Source organism: Corvus cornix, chromosome 9, assembly GCF_000738735.6.
Source record: "Corvus cornix cornix isolate S_Up_H32 chromosome 9, ASM73873v5, whole genome shotgun sequence".
Lineage (NCBI taxonomy): Eukaryota > Metazoa > Chordata > Aves > Passeriformes > Corvidae > Corvus > Corvus cornix.
Window position 1 is genome coordinate 9,850,402 of NC_046339.1, and position 17,946 is coordinate 9,868,347.

At 42.8% G+C, this 17,946-nt stretch overlaps 1 protein-coding gene across 2 annotated transcripts; it reads right to left on the reverse strand.

Annotated features, from left to right (window-relative positions):
• Positions 1-1,019: 1,019 nt before the first annotated feature.
• Positions 1,020-15,228, reverse strand: FYTTD1 (forty-two-three domain containing 1). Of its 2 annotated transcripts, XM_039557213.1 has the most exons (9): positions 15,092-15,228; positions 11,909-12,040; positions 8,730-8,875; positions 7,883-7,995; positions 6,856-6,952; positions 5,892-5,953; positions 4,966-5,040; positions 4,036-4,162; positions 1,020-2,975 (listed from the first exon to the last, which is right to left on the reverse strand). In XM_039557213.1, exons 1-9 carry the CDS (start codon positions 15,192-15,194, stop codon positions 2,880-2,882), a joined length of 951 nt encoding a protein of 316 aa, XP_039413147.1. In that variant the 5' UTR covers positions 15,195-15,228; the 3' UTR covers positions 1,020-2,879. The 2 variants fall into 2 exon arrangements, with proteins under 2 accessions (XP_039413147.1, XP_020440064.2); XM_020584475.2 differs by lacking the exon at positions 15,092-15,228 and having other exon boundaries at positions 11,909-12,684.
• Positions 15,229-17,946: the final 2,718 nt, after the last annotated feature.

The window sequence follows — 17,946 nt, forward strand, 5'->3', positions numbered from 1 at the left end:
GGGCCGGCGCGTTCTCGGGGCCGGCGCGTTCTCGGGGCCGGCGCGTTCTCGGGGCCGGCGCGTTCTCGGGCCGGCGCGTTCTCGGGGCCGGCGCGTTCTCGGGGCGCGTCTTCCCGCCCGCCTCGGCTCAGCCGGCGTGCGAAGGGGGCCCCTGGACACGCCTCTACACCGGCTGAAACTGTTAAAAATTCTAGTTTACCCGCCAAGGTGGGATGTCACAGGTTGGCTTTTGGGTGAGCATCACTCACAGCTGCTGGGCCCGTTCCAGCAGCAAACCAAGGGTAGAGTGCGCACATCTCAGCTAAGCGGGAAATGCAACAACTGCTTCACGTTTTCTAACTTAAGGATTGATGACATTAAAAGGTCACACCCTTTGCGACATCCTAATAAATACCATCTTGCCCTCCTGCTTTCACTGAACCCACCCGATGCTGCAGCCAACACACCTGAGCTGGTAATGAAGAACAAAGGCTGCCAATATCTAAGTAATCACAAGGCAATAGCAAGGCAATCACAATATTTAACACCTTATCAAATATATTTACAGGCAGTATTTTGTCCTGCATTGACGATTAATAGCAGCATTTCCACTGCATATGCCTCCTGCTGGCACAGCACTCCCAGACACGGCCATGGGAGCTGCTCGGGCTGTTCCTGCAGCACAAGGTGTTGATGACAGCGATTCTCGCTATCAAGACATGTCACAGCAACAATCAGTGCTTGGACTGACACATCTGGTATTCTCATCACATCAAACCACTTAAATTAGGCAGTGCTACTGAAACATTAATTAGTAGCTGACACATTTAAATGCAAGTGAGCCTCTACAGTGCCATTCCAAGAAGTGCTTCCTTGTCAGAGTATTAAGAGTGTGAGCCCTCTTTTATGTTAGGTTGCTTTCTGCTGTGTTCTTTGAAATATTTAATAAAAATTTAACCAATAAGAACCCCTTGCAGGCTATCAGAAAATTCACATAACCAGGTTACTGCCCAGGTGGTTATAACAGGAACAAGACAATATGAAACCTCTAACTTTTTATTTAAAAAAAAATTAACAGCTTCAGAATAGATCAAATGTAGTAACTTCTCCAAAAATACCAAAAGGTACAGTGTAAAGCATCTTCTCATTAAATACAAACTAGCATTTTTTGATGCACTGCATCAATGTTTTGCATCTAGGTTGATGCAAAAGAATTTTTTTTTGTTGCATCCTGGCACATGGAAAACGTATACACTGAAACAGGATGACTGACTACACTTCATCTACTCAAACTCTAACAGTGGGACATTTATTAAAAAAAAAAAATCCTACTAGTAATTGAGAAAGAAACCTTAACACCATTACATTTAGTTTGCTTCTGCTAAGGTATATTTTTCAACATTAAAAATAAGGGTTTAAGTCCTATTTAGCTTAGCATCAGAGTGCACTCTGACTTCAAAACTATACAAAAAAAAGCCCTTCTGCTGTCAAATGCTCTTCAAGGCTGAACTTGCCAGTATATGCTAGTTAACTTGGAATTTGAGATAAAAACACAAGGAAACCAACTCTGTCCAATGTAAATTCTTCAAGAATGTGAAAAGGAGTTAAACCAGCTTCAAACACCATAAACATTCCTGGATGCAGCAAAGCCAGCCACTCTTCTGCCTGACTGTACCTAACCCTCCCTGCCAAACAGCAGTGCCAAGATCACCAGTTCCTGGTCTGGAAGCAGTTCTGAAGAGGTGCCCCAGTTTTAGGGATTATATAAATTCAGATTGAGGATGGCCCAGTTGTTACTGTCCTGCATATTCTGATGCCCAAAGCTATGCTTAAAGCAGGTGGCTACATGTTCCTCCCTAATGCCTTACACATGCTGGCAAACTGAGGGCTTTCCTCCAGCAATGTTCCTCAGTTTCAGACATTTCCAGATGTCTGACCACTTCGGATCAGCTTCACATCTTACCTCTCTTTGGTATAAACAAACAAGTGCCATGAGATTGCTTGCCTCCAGCTATTTTTAAGAGTCAGAGAAAATGCTCTGGGGCAAGGTATGCAGGATGAGAATCCAGTATCTGGGAGGGTAAGAAACTACCATACTGCTGACTTCCTTGGGAACTGCTGTATTTTCTCCTATCAAATTATTCAAAAACATTACGTTATTGCATTAAGTTTGTGAAAAACCTTTCAAAGAGAAATAAAAATCAAAATTTTAAGAAGAAGACAGATAAACTCCATTTACAGAGGAGGATGATGAAGTTGAGCTATTTGGAATATAAAGGACTCTCACACTGCCTCTGCAGTATTCCTCCAATATGGTATATGGTCTGGACCACTTTTAAGGATAAGAGTAGAATAGTCTCCATCCCAGTTACAAATTTTGGGTCTCAGCTAACAGCTTTATTCATGAACGTGAGGATGCAAAACAGTTTCAAGAAAGGAAAAAAATGGAACTTTAAAAGCACAAAGAAGTACAGAACCAATGCTCCCATGAAAAATGCCGCTACATCGCTACCAAAGTATCCATGGACTGAGGCTCTGTGCTAAACTGGAGTCTGAAAGAGAGCTCAAAGGCAGTCCCTAAAAAACCCTAAAATGGGGTTTGTAATTAAACACTTAAACAATCTTTACTAAAACAGAGGGGTCAAAGAACTCAGCTGGGCAACAGAATCTTTTCCAACCAGGTGATGGTGCCACTATGGCGGATCAGTTTCTCTCCACTTTTTCTCCCTCAGGGCATCAAGTCTTTTACCATTCCAAGTAAAAGTAATAAAAAGAGATAGCTCTGCCACCATCTTAGCAAGATGTCTGGAGAATTCTAGTGACATATGCTGTATTCTTCTGCCCACTTTTATCTCAGGGTCTTAGGTAGGTGGGCTCAATGCCCAAGTCCATCTGCCAGGTTAGCCCACTGTTACAAAACGGCTTCCTTTGTTCTGAGACAGTGCTGTCCTCTGCTCCTTCAGGATCCCAAATCGTTCGTTCAACGTCATCCCTGTCTGAAAAATAAAGTCATTTAACCAAAACTTTAAAGGTGTTGGGTTAATTTAATCAAAGTAATGAAGACAGAATAACTTTTTCTTCAGTCTGTATCATCACTTGACTCCTTAGTTGCCTCACTTAGCTACTTTGTCACTTCCCACACCATTTAAAAATCAGATTGGACTACACATCAAGAGCTTGCATTCTCAGAATTCACTAATAACACAAGGTATATAATGTCAATACTCAAAGCCTACTCAAAATATTGTAAGTTAAACTGAGGACAGACAGACTGAAAAAAGGAACTTCCAGTACACATTTCCCCACACAGATTTTCTGCAACTTCAACAAATGCAGTATTTTCACCATTTTAATGCAGGTTGCTTTCCAGCTTACTCAGCTGAGGCAACAAGCTGAAGTCTAATCCAAAAGTTCAATTAATTTTACAGTACAGTGGTAGACTATTTCTGACATACTTCTTATTCCTGATGGAACAAATGAAAATCAATGCCCTGACTCCATGCAGTTTTCTACAGCTGGTACTAAAGAGCTGATTACAAGAACAGCATCTAACTCTGTCACCCTCTAAGAATTCCTTCAATGACAGCATTAGGATTGCTGTACCAAATTGCCTGTGTACATGGAACCTGTGAAAAATTGCTCATCTTTCAAGCCTTTACATCATCACATTTAATTTTTTTTCCTAGATGGACAGCAAAAGTTGCCTTATAAATTCGGCTGCCAGGGCTCCATGCAGGTCACACAGCTGAAAGCAGCTCATCCCTGAATTACTCACAGTTGCTGATATAAGCACAGCAGGAACACTAGAAGCCTTTCAGAAATATTCAACATTTTAAATCCCATTTAAATCACGTGGGCATGCAAGGCACAAACTAGAAGAACAGGAACAGTGAGTTTAGCTACTTGCTTGAAGTTACACAGCAAGTTAGCAGAAAGACCGGAAGTGGAAATGAAGTAGTTCCTAGTTCCCTCTTTCTGTCACTAGCGAGTCCAGGAGGAAAGTGCCTCACTGGCTTTTATTCAAACTACTTCCACAGTTACAAAAACTGCATTTACCTGTTTTCCAACACTATTTATATCAAACTGCAACGGAACACCTTTTGGAATCTTCTTCTCTTCAGACTGGTCCCTCTTCATCAGAAATGGCGGCACAGGACTACGAGTTAATCGTAATTTCTGGGAACTGTGAAAGAACAATGTTACAAAGGGCATGATGAACCTGTGTTTTATGTAAGAAAGCCTTAATGCTGACAGAGGTATGAGTTTTTCATCAAACCATTTGACCAGGCTGGCTGAAGAGCTGGAGGGCACAAATTCAAGAAGGTAAGTCAGGCAGAACTAAAAAAGGAACCATTTGTTATTGTTATCAGACAGAAGAGTCCCAACAGAAAACCATCCTATTTTTTATCTGCAATTCTACTGACAAACATGTAATTTGTGGTTAATTAATCCCCTAAATACAAAAAATAAAAATCAGTACAGTCTTCCTTACTTATAAAATGCTACCAAGAAAATGCTACTCAAGACATTTTTAAAATATACCACCTATAAACAACAGTACCATCAACTTCCCAAAGACAAATACAGCAATGCTCTCTTTAAGCATAAGTCCAGCAGTATTTTTATGAATCAGGAAGGAACTGTTACCATCACTCATCAAGTAGGTGCTCATTCATTTCAACCCAGATAGGGGCAGAAAACAGCTACAACATGGCCTGACTTGGAAGGGACAGACAAGGTGAAAATCTAGCAGCCCACCACTCTTCCACTGTATAGCACATCAAGCTCCTAACTGGGAGATGATGTGTGAGATCCAGCTCAAACACAGCTCAGAAACACTCAGAAAGGGGCCAGACTTAAAAGCCTTCACAAGAAGCTGTGACTTTGAGGTCACCTGAAACTCTAGCAGCAAGGAACTTGCTAAATGGTTCAAAGCAGCAATTTCATTTATGTTCAGAACATTTCAGAACTTATTTGAAAACTCACATTGGGCTTATGATTGCTCCTGGGTTGTCAATAGACACAGTCAGGATCCCTCCACTTGTAGTAGAAGTTCGCCATCTAGTTTGAAAACACAAAAATCACTTACAAAACCTGTGCAGAGATTTCAGTCAGGGTATCTTTAAAGGTATGTCCAAAATACTGGCCAGCAAAGAATGCGCAAGCTTTCAGAAGGTTGGCCAGTACAAAGACCACATGCAGCCACAAGACACTTGGCTACTGAATCTTGTACCTTTTACATTACCTACATCTGTTCAGGAGAGCACTAAATCACAAGCTGTCAAGGTGCACCACAACTACATCACTGACCCAAGAGTTCACTTTTTTGAAACATTCAGTTTCCTTGCAACAGATGGGGCCAAAATGGCCCTAACAGCAAATCCAAGAGGTGACAGACTGCACTCTGTGGCACCTGCTGCTTTCTCAGCCTGTTGTATTCCCAAAGAAACACCCTGCAAAGAGCCCAGCAGGCACAGAATGATATGGGAAGAGTGCGTGGTGGAAGAGCCCAGTGGCCTGATTGGGCTCTGCTTTTTTCATTTCTAAACTGCTTCACAGGCTTATATGCATATTAAATAAAAGGAAAATTACAACAAGAGCTCAGGAGAACACTGACATTTGAATTTTTCTTCCAATCTATGCAATATTCATGAGTGCTAGAGATTAGAGTGATCCTCTTGCCACCTTCCCCCTCATTCCTGTAAATGTCTTATGCAAACCAACTCCTCCTGGTTAAATTAGAAGATAATTTAGGCAATAACTGAGAATAGGGAGAGGATCACTGTCACTCTAGTTGATGGGCCTAGAGGGGAAAAAATCCACCCCCCTTCTATTATCATAGCCAGGAAGTCTGAGCTAAAATGCAAATCTTATGTGTTACAAAACTGAAGTTTTCCAAATTAGATACTTACTGACGAGTTCTCTTTACTGTCTGATTATCAAGATCATCTGTTGACTGCACTTGGGCCTGCACCTGAAAACATATCAATACAGACACCAGATTTGAATACTGTTTCAATTCCTACTGCAGCAGCTGGAAATACAGAAGTTCAAAAATAGAAGTTTAAAGCTGTTTGTACACTCTGCACAAACAGGGTTGTACTTTCAGAGGGACTTCAAAGATAAGAGTCCTCTGACCTTCATAAGACACTGAAAAGGAATTACTTTAAGAACACAAAATGATTTAAACAAAACTGCCAATACAGCAATGGCAACATTCTGGAGGACTATGTCAGCTAAGATACATCAAAATATCACTATACTAGCAAGAAAAGTCTGTCTAGTTCCTGATCCTGCCTGTAATTTTGCAATCCATCTGAAAGGAACACAGCAGCTATTTACAGTCACAACTATGGCAGACGTAGAATGAGGGCACAAATAAAAACGAAAACCACTTTTCATTCACTGTGCACTCTCTAATCTCTCGATCCTACTAACTAAAAAATCCTTAAATAACCAAAATAACTGAAATAAATAACCCCAAAGTAACTAAAAAAGCAAACCAAACCATAATCAGATTCTAAAATGTATTTGTGCTCTATTCTTCACCCAAAGGCAACTTTTGAAAGCTGGGCAGTGCTTTCTAACATTAACTTTTAAAAGGAAAAATTAATATCTTGTAACTACCCTGAAACACAGACAAGTTTCATGCCCCTCAGAATAGCTCAATTGCACTGGAATGTGAAGGAAGGCTCAGTGGATTACAGTAACTAAAGAGAACAAGTGCACTTCCCTAGAAGAACCTGTTGCTATTTCCCAGTCCACCAGAAGTTTCTACTTAGACCTGATATTTGAAGTTGATTCACCAATATCACTGTTACAGGTTAGCTTAGAACTTGTGGTACAATTGCCTTGTTCTTCCAAAATCTGTATTACCTTCAGGCCCCTTCTAAACAGGAAAGTTGCTTGACGAGTATCTTTCTGCTGATTTAGTTTGTTTCCAATTCTGACAAAAGTGGATGGCATGTTATTCCTGTAATATTTATTAAAAAATATAGTTATAAAAGGCTCCACAGGAAACACCTCAGAGAGGCTACTATGGAAGTCAAAGAAATGCCCAAAACATCCAGAAGGACATCTGCAGTGCTGCCTCTTTGAGGCTGAATGCTTCAGTTGGGATAGTCTCCTTACACACTAAGAATGAAACACATCACTCATAAATGGAGAAATCACTGTTGGTACATTGAAGCCTAATGTTCATATAACACAGGACAATATGGTCATTAATTCTGCTCTTCACTTTGCTGAGTATCCTCCAGCACTTTAAACACTGTCGATTAGATGAAAAAAAAAAATTAAAGGAAGTTTGTTTACCGTTTTCATGATATGGTCGCATAGTGAAACCCACTTCGGTTGCAGTTTATAACACGTGTTAATTACAGCACAAATAAAACATGCAATGGCTTCCCTGAAGCTGCAGATGGCACCAGCTTCCATAAAGGCATTTAGAAAGTTCACTAAACCATGGCTGACACTTCTGAGCTATCAAAATTCACAGTGGCCATTTCCATGTAGCATCATAAAACACAGAATGGTTTGGGTTGGAAGGGACCTTAAAGATCCCCTAGATTCAACCCCCCCTGCCATGGGCAGAGACACCTTCCACAAGATCAGGTTGCTCAAATACAGGCTGCCTGTGATTTAACTGAAAGCAGAATACCACATGCTCAAAAATAGAGGTACTTCCTGAGTGCTCTACATCGTAACAAACATCTGGCTTTATATTGAGACCATGTCTGTCACATTCTTGGCTTCCAGATTTGTAGAACTTCACCCATAAGGTGGTCTTGACCATATTGTTACTGCCAGTACCTATTGTCTTCTCTTAGCCTCAGTCCTGTCAAACAAGATTCACTACAGAAAGTTGCCAAGGAGCGTTCAAAAAGCAGACTTGGTATTTTACCTCCTGTTTAGCAGGGCAGGCCTCCTGAGGGCAGGAGCTTGTTTTCTCTGCATTTCAGATTGTCTCTGCAGGTTTGTTTTCCTTTTCAAGACTGGGTAATTCCGTTGTGCATTCTTAAAAACCAACAAACATATACAGCATAATGTATACTGTACACACACAAACATTTTTCTTTCAGTTTCCATTTACAAACCGTGATTAGAATACACTTGGCTTTGCCTATCTTTCACAGTCTAGTGTAATTTGAAAATACCTTCTACAATTTCATGAATTCTATATTCTCCACATCCTCAGGAGAAAACAAAAAGCATCAGACATTAGCAGCTATTTTTTCATTACCATATCTCCCCAAACTAACAAAAATCCATGCTCCACATGTCTCAAAATTAGTCTTCTTAAATCTGAAAGCAACCCCCATTCTACAATGGCAACAATGCACTGGAGCAGTGCAGAGAAGGGAGCCTACTGATGGAGTTTAGTATTCTGCAAAAACTTTCGTTTTTGTAACAGCACATGCTTAGCACCTGCAGGTTGGCTGAATCATTGGTCTGTAAGAAAACCAATTTTCCTCATAAAATACAGTAATTCCCTCCATACTCACACAGAATATACTTCTGTACTTCAACTCTCATGACTTGCAACCCAACTATGCATTAGAAACTACTTTCACACCCAGTCATTATCCAGCCCACTCAAAACAAACAAGAACTCAGCTAACACATTCTCAATTCGATAAAAGCTTGTACCATATGTCTCCATTTTATATTTCAGTAACAATGTTCTGAAGCGCTTGTCTTTCGTTTTTGTAACCTGTTCTGACACGAATCACCAGGGTGGCATTAATTACCTTCTCACTCAGTGGCTGTCTGTTCAGAGGACTGATTCCTTTGTGTGAACCCAGAGCTTTCTTGGCTGCCAGGCCAGTTATAACTCCGTAAGAACGCTTCTTCCCTGCTATCTTCTTTCTGCGCCCCAAACGATTCTTACCATAACCTGCAACAAGCAGATAAAGTTCAACAATTCCTCCTGGAAGAAAAAGATTAATGCTTTAAGATGCCTTGCAGGCAGCACAAGTTATTTGGCTGCACACTTCAAGCCTTAGAGTTGAGATCACAACTACACTTGAAGACAATTTGGTCACTCAGTTGTTTTAGCAGGTCTGGCCCAAGCCCCAGCACAGCAATGATCAGCTTCTCATACAAAGCATAGCTTTGCTCTAGCTAATTGCATTAATTTCTGTTGAAAATATCTTATTCGACATGTCTACAGGAAGAACTTAGGAATCTTCTAGCATAGAAAACTACCAAAATACTCTGAAATGGGACTTCATCAAGTACTGAGTAATATAAAACCAAACCAAACAAAAAGTCCCTCAGCTTCCTACTCATTCAGCAAACTTCAAATTGCCAGTTTAATTTAGAAGGAAAAAAAACCAAAACAGCTTAAAAGATTATTTATTTAAATCAGTGGTTCCCAAGACATGACTTAAGAGGAAAGAACATAGCAATTGGCCCACAAAATCACATTAAACAGCACATGAATCGTATCACATTTGAAGTGTTTTCAATTTGAAGTCTGCATGGCAGTGCAGCCAAACTGAGGATTGAAAACAGCTTTTGAATATAAAAGGCTTGTAAGTCTGAGGTCTGTAGTATCTCCAGTTACCAGGGTTTGATTAACCCTGTCTGGAGTCATTTAGCTTCATGCTATGAATACAGAGCATGTTCAAATTTTGTCACCAAGCACCCTCCCCTCTAGAACCTCAGACTGCAAAACAAATTTAAGACTAAGGAGTCAGCTCTCCAGCAACAGACACATCTAGTTTTAACATATCTGACTTAACAGCGCTGATAATAAAGCTGTGCTTCCTCATGACACAAGCCATGACATGAGGTAAGCCACCGATCAGAACCCAGCTCAGATCAATTTGCCATGGAGAACTGCTGTGTACACACATTTTGTGGCTGGTTAGCAAATGCTCTTCTTTTCCAAGAGAAAAGCTGAGAAACAGGGTTGTTTAGGCTGAAATGGACCTCACAAGCTCTATAGACCAACCTCTGCTCAAGTAAATGAAAACATCCAAGTTAGCTCAGGCTGCACAGGGCTTTGTGCAGTTGCATTCTGTGTATCACCAAGGACAACTTTTATTTAAATGAACAACGCTCCTCTCTCTGTTTTTACCCCCAAAAGCTGAATAGAATCCCATCTCAAGTTCCTCTCTTCTTTCCAGAAAGTTTGGCAGCCACTTCTAAAACCACAAGGAATTGAACACTGTGGATCATTTGTGGTTTCTGAAGTTGTCCACAGAGGATTTGCTACTTATCCGAGTAACTTCAATAGCAAGAGAGTAGCAATAAATCTACTGGTAAGCTACTAATGACTAGAATGCTCAGAAAAACTATTTAATGTCACCTTCTGCTTAAAAACAATATAAGAGATTTGTTTTCAATGGGAGAAACTGTGCAGAGCTGTATAGGGGGGAACAGTTGAATATATTCACAGTGTTTCAAGATGTCAGGAATCTGGCAATTTTACCAAGAAATTGTTTGCCTTTTTCCTAGAACATAGGCAGGCAAGCTGGTAAGGTTCCAGCAGAGAAAACTAACTGCCCAAAACAGTAGTATTTAGAGTTTCATGTTTACAGATCAAGTTTCTCCTAAAATTCTAAATCCTAATACTTGTTTCTTTTGTGCTCTTTTGATGATAAACAACTGCACTTGACAACTGCAGTTATAAACAGAGCCTACATGTTCTATAATCTACAACTTAAATTCACTTACTTTTCACCCACACAAATATCCTCACATTCGGGCTGAGAGATGTAAGTTTTTTTCCAGTCCTGTCACCAATTTATTAGAGATGTACAAGTAACACAGTTGTGTAGGCCTGCATAGAAACCAAAACTCCTCTGAGCCCTGAGTAACACAACATTCCACTGATCCCTAAAGACATTTGTGTCTAAGATACTAAAGAGGAGCTGCTGCTACAACAAACACTAAGCAAGACAAAGATAACACAGGGATCATTGTGAGTATACCAGACAGACGTGTCTTTGTTTTAAAGGAATGCTACTAAACAAGAAATTGCATGAATTAACCTAAACACCTAATTAGCTCATATTGAGGTGGTAAGCTTTCTTTTCAGACAGTATTTTTCCATATTTTGATCATCGGTACTAAATAGATACTTTTCAAAACTAATTGCAAGCAAAACCAGCCTGTACTTCAAGCAGGAACTATCCACGTACTGGATTAAAGCCTGGAAATCATTCTCAACTGACTCCTGTGTATCAAAAACCCCATGAGTTACTCAGGGGAACCTACAGCAAAGCTGTTATTGTGCACTTATCCTCTCTTCACTCCCTGCCTATATGGTGTTTTTCCCCTTTTTGTATTCCACTGTTAAAACACTGGCTTCTCCTTTTTGTATTCTACTGTAAAACCACTGGCTTAAGAAGGCTGACACAGTACTTCCTTTGCATCCCAAGCTCTTACCAGGAAAAGCCAACTCAGACTCTGCACTACCCATTTAAATATTCCTGAGCCAGCATCACAGTCTACAGAAACAGATACTTTGGGGAGGCCTACAAAGAGAATTCTACCCAGCAAATATGAATATGCTTTTCTTTTGCACAAAGCTCTGAGCTCTGGCAAGGCCTCCACATCTCCCAATACACAGCCTTTAGCATAAGCACTTGTTCTGTCCATCTCTGAGAAGGGGCAAAGTATGATCACAATTTCGAAAATTAATTTGAAGAATCAGAAAGCAAGCCAATTCTTCCCTGAGTCAAAGACAGTCCCTCAAGCATCTAAGCTCCCTGGTGGCCAAACGTCAATTACTTTCTCACACTGAATCAGAAACAAAACCAAATAGATTTTAAAAACCCCTGAATTATAATCAAAAGCGTGACATATTACACTATTTGAAAGACACATGAACTGACCATGTCAATCCATACATTTCATTATGCTACCTTTCAGCTCAAAAAAGATAATATGGAATCCATGTTATGTTTGGCACGCATACCTTTCTGCTGTTGGATTCCCCACTTGGAGCCTTGTGAACTAAACTGTCGAGCTCGATTCTGCTGAAGCCCTCTTTTTATTTTGGGAGAATATTGCTTTCTCTCTTCTTTCTTGTTCAGCTTGATTATATCATCTACAAGAAGAAAAAAGAAAAACTGACATACTGTATAAAATTTGACATACTGAATAAAAACCCCGAGCAGCCTGGAGTCACAGGAGACAGACCAGTCAATCCTGCAAAGGCAGCACATACAAGTTAAGGTTCCAGAAACATTAGCACTACAAACATCCAGTCCCTGTTATGTCTTACAGAACCTACTCTATAATATGATGCCCCAGCCAAAGGGAAGCAGTTGCATACATCCAGACAATGCAAGAGGCTTGGAAGATCATGGCATTAAGCCCAGCACTAAATTTTAATTTGAATGACTCCATTAGGTTTTGTATATTGTTAAAGAAAATGTAAATCCAATCTCATTCCCAGACTTTGCAGAGTCCAGATAAAATGTCAATTCCAGCCTTAGTTCTTTCATCCTAAGCTACTTTAAAAACATCACACAGAGACAACTCAGGCCATCAGTTATCTTCAGATGTTCACCAAGGCTGAAATGATGGGGAACAAAGCAAGCAAGACATCTCTTCCCAGGAATCTACAATCCAAAGCAACCACCTTATCTATTGTTCAGGGAAACCATCTCAGAGAAGTTATTAATCAGTTCAAGAATGTGTGAGAAACAAGCTGATGAAAAGTGAACAAACAGCAGGTCTGTCCAGTACAAATTATGCTACACCAGTTTGATTTCCTTCACTGACCTGGTAGCCAGCTCAGAAGAGAAGAGCAAAGCAAAAGGTGTGGCAGCTTTTATCTGTCAGCTTGTTCACAAGAACACCTTAAAGGAAATTGTCAAATTGTGTTTACTGCATCTTTATCATGAGAGCACAACTCATAAAAAATGTCATGTTTCAATAGGGAACCTCCACAAATATGTGGACAGTCTTTTTTCAGTCAAGGAGAGATGGAAATGGGGTTACTGTGTTTGTGGCTGAGTTCAAATGGACTAATAAGGGGTAGAACAGAGAAAACAGTGTAAAAAACATAAATACCAAAATCACAACACTGTTATCCAATGGTCTGCATCCTGTTAAAGGAAAGCTAAGAGAAAATTAGCTCACTTTGCTGCAAAAATGATTGAATTTCAGATAAAATCTACTAGGACAAGGAACACTGACACAGGTTACTCAGGGTTTGATATCTACAGCATCTTCTTTACCAAAGGGGTTGTCCCTGAAGCAAGGATTCCAAACTATCCTTTTACACACAAAGGAAACCAAAGCCACTTCAAACACTTCATGCTTCACAGTTAATCTGCTTCATCTTAAATCCTATTTTTGCAAGCTACTGCACACAAGGTTACAACTTTTTAAACAAAAGCACTTAAGTTTCATAAGTATATTAAGGACATACGGGACTTCATGCATTTGTTAGAGCAGCCACACTGAAGCCTTCTCCTATCTTGCCTGAGATCAGAGACCACAATTACAGCTAGCACAGCAGAGTTATCAATCATACCAAACAGTATCAAACTGGAAGCTCAGCTGCAGATGAGCTGCACAAAACACAACCATGTTTAATCTTTATTACTATATGAGAATTTACTCAACACCAAGATCTCAAATCTTAAAATCTTCTAGTTAAAGTCACGTCAGTTTCTTTGATATCACACTAGATGTGGGACTGCATCTCCTCTTCGGTTATACCAGACACAGACACTTTTGGGGACAGGAGCCATGGGTGACAAGGTTCTCATACACCCAAAGAAGCTGAGGAACACACCTGCTTCACAACACCACTTTAGAAAAAAAACCATCCTCATGACACTACAATACTCCTTTGCAATCTGCTACTAGCTAATGGCCAGGACATGTAGCAGTGACTGACTGCAAGGCTGACTTGGCCAGGAAACATCAAAATATCTGAAAACACAATGAGCCAGGATCAATAATTCTATTAGCAATCCTGAAAACAAAGATTGTGTGCTGTAAATAAAAACAGATTTATAGTTTTCTATGAATGCTATAACACTACTCTACATTCAAACTCTAAACATCATTTCACAAGATATCTCCACTGCACAAAGAAGTCCACTGAATTATTTACAGAGGGAAAAATTGCACAAATCCTCTTATTTTACGGTGGCCCACAAAGGCCAAATCCACCATTAATAATTTCAGTTTACACTGTGATTCTGCTTTTTGAAGAAAGTCTCCTGACAGCACCAATCTATCATGCTCTGGTAGCATCACAGAGCAGTCTTGGAGTGTACAAAACCAATTTTAAAATTTTTTTTCTAATAAAAGTAAACTGGAAGATGCAGCCCACGAACACACCAAATTGTCCCTGACTGTTAAGGGGACTCAGTACATAGGACCAGAACAGAACTTCTCTGAGATACCTCACTGAAGTATCTACAGTGTGGATGTCAGTTTCTCGGACATGCTGGAGACACAGCTCTGCAGGTTTGTAATGAGTCTGTGCAACTTCCTAACACACACACCCTGCAATAGGAGGGCAGGGGACAACGGGGTAGATTATCACAGGAAAGTACGTGGTAGACGCGACGTCATGCTTGGTGTGACTGGTCTTATACTGCAAAGGGGTTAGACGGGAGACTTGCCACTGCCGACTTCCAAACCTGAGAAGAATAAAAAGGCCAGGCCAGCTGAGAGACCACCAAACCTCCCCCATCTCTGTTGTTACAAGCCCCAGGCGAGGCCCTGGAACGCTCCCCAAGGGCCACCCAACCAAAGGCCCAAGTACCGAGGGCCTCACTGGGCCAAACGCAGGCAGCGCCCCGGGCTGCGGCCTACTCAGACCACCAAGCGGCACAAAGGGGCCCCGGCTCTTCCCCGCCACGGATCGCAACCCCCGGGTCCCCGCTGCTCCCGGTGACACGGCCGGGACTCGCTCCCGTGCCCAGCCCCCGGCGCCACCCGCGCCCCTCCGGCGCTCTCGCTGTGGGAGGGTCCCGTCCTTTCCCCTCCCCACCCCCCCGCCCTCGTTGGTTCCGCCCGCGCCGGTGCCCGGCACAGCCCCGTTGGTTCGTTCCGCCCGTCCCCGGCGTTTGGTTCAGTCCGAGCCCCCCGCCCTGTCGCCCACAGCGGCCGCCCCAGTCCCGCTCCTCACCCAGGGACATGTCGATCTTCTCCAGGCTCTCGCCGCCGCCGTGCCGGGCCCCCGCCGCGGCCGAAGAGCCCGGGAGCGGTGCCGTAGCCCCGAACGCGCTCATGGCCGCCTCCCTCAGAGCGCACCACCCCCCCGCCGGTCCCGCGCATGCGCAGCAGCTCCGCCCAGCCCAGGGCACAGACGCCCGCGGTGGGGAGCGGCGCTGCCGCCCCTGTGGCACCGCGCCTCCTGGCGGCCGGGAGGAGCAGGTACAGCGGGCGGGGGGCGATGCCGGGGGCGCGGGGACCCGCGGGGAGCTGGCGGCCGCTTCCAGGAGGGGCTTCTCCAGAGGCAGTGTCCTTGGGAAGAGTGAGTGGCACATCGGGCTGGGGCCGGCGAGTGGCGGGGGCCCTGGGCAGCAGAGCGGCAGGCAGGGTGCGGGGTGCAGGGGGCTGGCGGACAGGGCAGTTGTGCCGCAGGGCACGGAGTCCGGGGCTGGCTGCAGACCTGATGGAGTGCTGAGCTGGGCCACGGCGGTGACTGGAGGCATGGAGCCCCTCTCCTATGAAGACAGGTTGAGGGATTTGGGGGTTGTCAGCCTGGAGAAGACAAGGCTCCGGGAGATCTCATTACAGACTTCCAGTACTTGAAAGGGCATATAGGAAAGATGGGGACAGATTTTTTCATCAGCGTTTGTTGCAATAGGACAAGGGGTGATGGCTTTAAACCGAAAGAGGGTCGATTTAGACTGGCTATATATATATAGATATATCTCATTTTTTACAATGAGAGTGGTAGAACACTGGCACAGATTGCCCAGGGAGGTGGTGGATGCCCTATCCCTGGAAACACTCAAGGTCAGGTTGAATGTGGCTCTGAGCAGCCTGATCTAGTTGAAAATGTCCCTGGTCACGGCAGGGAGGTTGGACTACATGACCTCTAAATGTCCCCTCCAATCCAACCATTCTATGTTGCCGGGTAGGGAAGGGTGTTCAGCTGAGAAGCTGAAAATGTGCCTTTCCCTGTGACCCCAGTGCAGTTGAGAGAAATAATCTGTTCTGTGAACAACAAAACCAATGCAGGGTGGTTTTGAGCAGAATTATATTTTCAAATTTCAAACAGCAGAGTTCAAACCAGGTTCCTGTTTCAAAATACCATGTAAGACTTAAAATTACTACTTAAACCCAGAACAGTGTGTCCATAGATACTTTGTTCTCTTTGGGTTCTTTTCAGAGTTGTTATCTTCTCCAGTTTTTGGTCAGAATCATGTGACTGAGAAGTTCAGAAGAGGAATTGTTTTTTTAACAAGGAATCTAGTGAAGCCTTTCCCTCCTCCCTGTATATTTGCAGTCTTTGGAGCTGTGGGTATTGGTGGGTCAGCAGTACACATGTGCCTAGTGGGCAGCTGGCTGCTGCCAAACAAGTTACATGTAACGGGGCTACATCTTTTTTACACAACAGCATTTTCTTCATTTGACACTCCATTACAGTTAAGGGATAGTAATTATCTCTGGAATTTTTACATCTTGCTCATGGTTGGTTGAAATTGGCCAGTGAGTTCCAGAGAGAGAAAAGGAAGGAGCAGATGGACTGACAAGGTGATCACAGAGAATGAACTTGCTTCAGAACCCAGGCAGTAGAAGTTGAAAGTCCACATCCATTTCCCCTGCTCACAGTGGTCACCTGGTGTTACTGTCCATGTCTCCCCGAGTTTTCTGTGGATGCTGTGCTGAGACTGCCATTCTAAAGGTGACTTCCTTCGCCATGACCCAAGGACAGCTCGTTTTAGGGTCTGCCTGCCTTGCCTCCAGAGGGGGAGCTCCATACCGAGACTGCAGCGACTGTATTGTAGATGCCCTTGGGTAGGGATAATTATTTCCATACATGACCTTGCACACACCTCCTTCCCGCAGGAACACTCCACATTTCTTTAATTGCCCACATATTCCATATGTGCATTTGCTAAAATAAACATTCTGTGGCAAGTGCAATATCCCGAGTACCTGAGACACAACGAGCTCCTGTGCATGTAATCCCTGTCACAGCTCTGTCTTGCTGTGCTGGGAGCTACCTGCACTGAAATACTCTGCAGGCCTTAAGAATGGGAGATCATTCTAGGAGTGTTACCATGAGAGGCAAGAATAAGAGGAGTCAGTTGAGGCTTTCTGTCCTCATCTGTCCTGTACTAGACTGTTGACAAGGCCTTGCTCTCTCCATCTACACTCTTTATCAATCTCTTTTAAAATAAGGCAAAAAATGTGTTTCTGGGTGTTCCTCCTGCTGCTTTCTACTGTCTAGAAGAGAATGGCTCAGTTACTGTCACAGGACACCTCCAGCTAGTGAGAGATTTTCCTTCAGGCAGGAGAAACTCGTGACCCCAGTGCTGGAGGCTGACAGTTCCACCCTGTTTTCTTCTCTGTGTTCTCCATGGGCAGCAGAACTTCAGACACGGAGTCTTGGACCCACAGATTTGATAACTTTTGATAACATTTTCCCCCAGATGACAACTGAGATTGGATGACAAGTGATTGATGACAAGTAGGAGGTTCTTATAATCAGGCTACATTTCTGAAGCAAATATGCTATTGCCAGATTACCAAGAACTACTAATAATAGAGGTGCCAAAAGATGTATTTTAAAAAAAGCCTTAAGTCAAATTTCTGTGAGGCTGTAGGGTGCAGCTCCATCTGGGGACTGCATCACACCAATAAACAAATGCTCTGTTTACCCCAAACAAACATGTGAACTGCAAAGGTGGCAGATGCTGCCTGTCCTCGTGACAAGTGGAAATCAGACAAAATCCATGAGTTGTATTTATTATCCAAACAGGACACCAGCTGTCTGCTGCTCAGCACAACAGAAAACCAGGCAAAAGT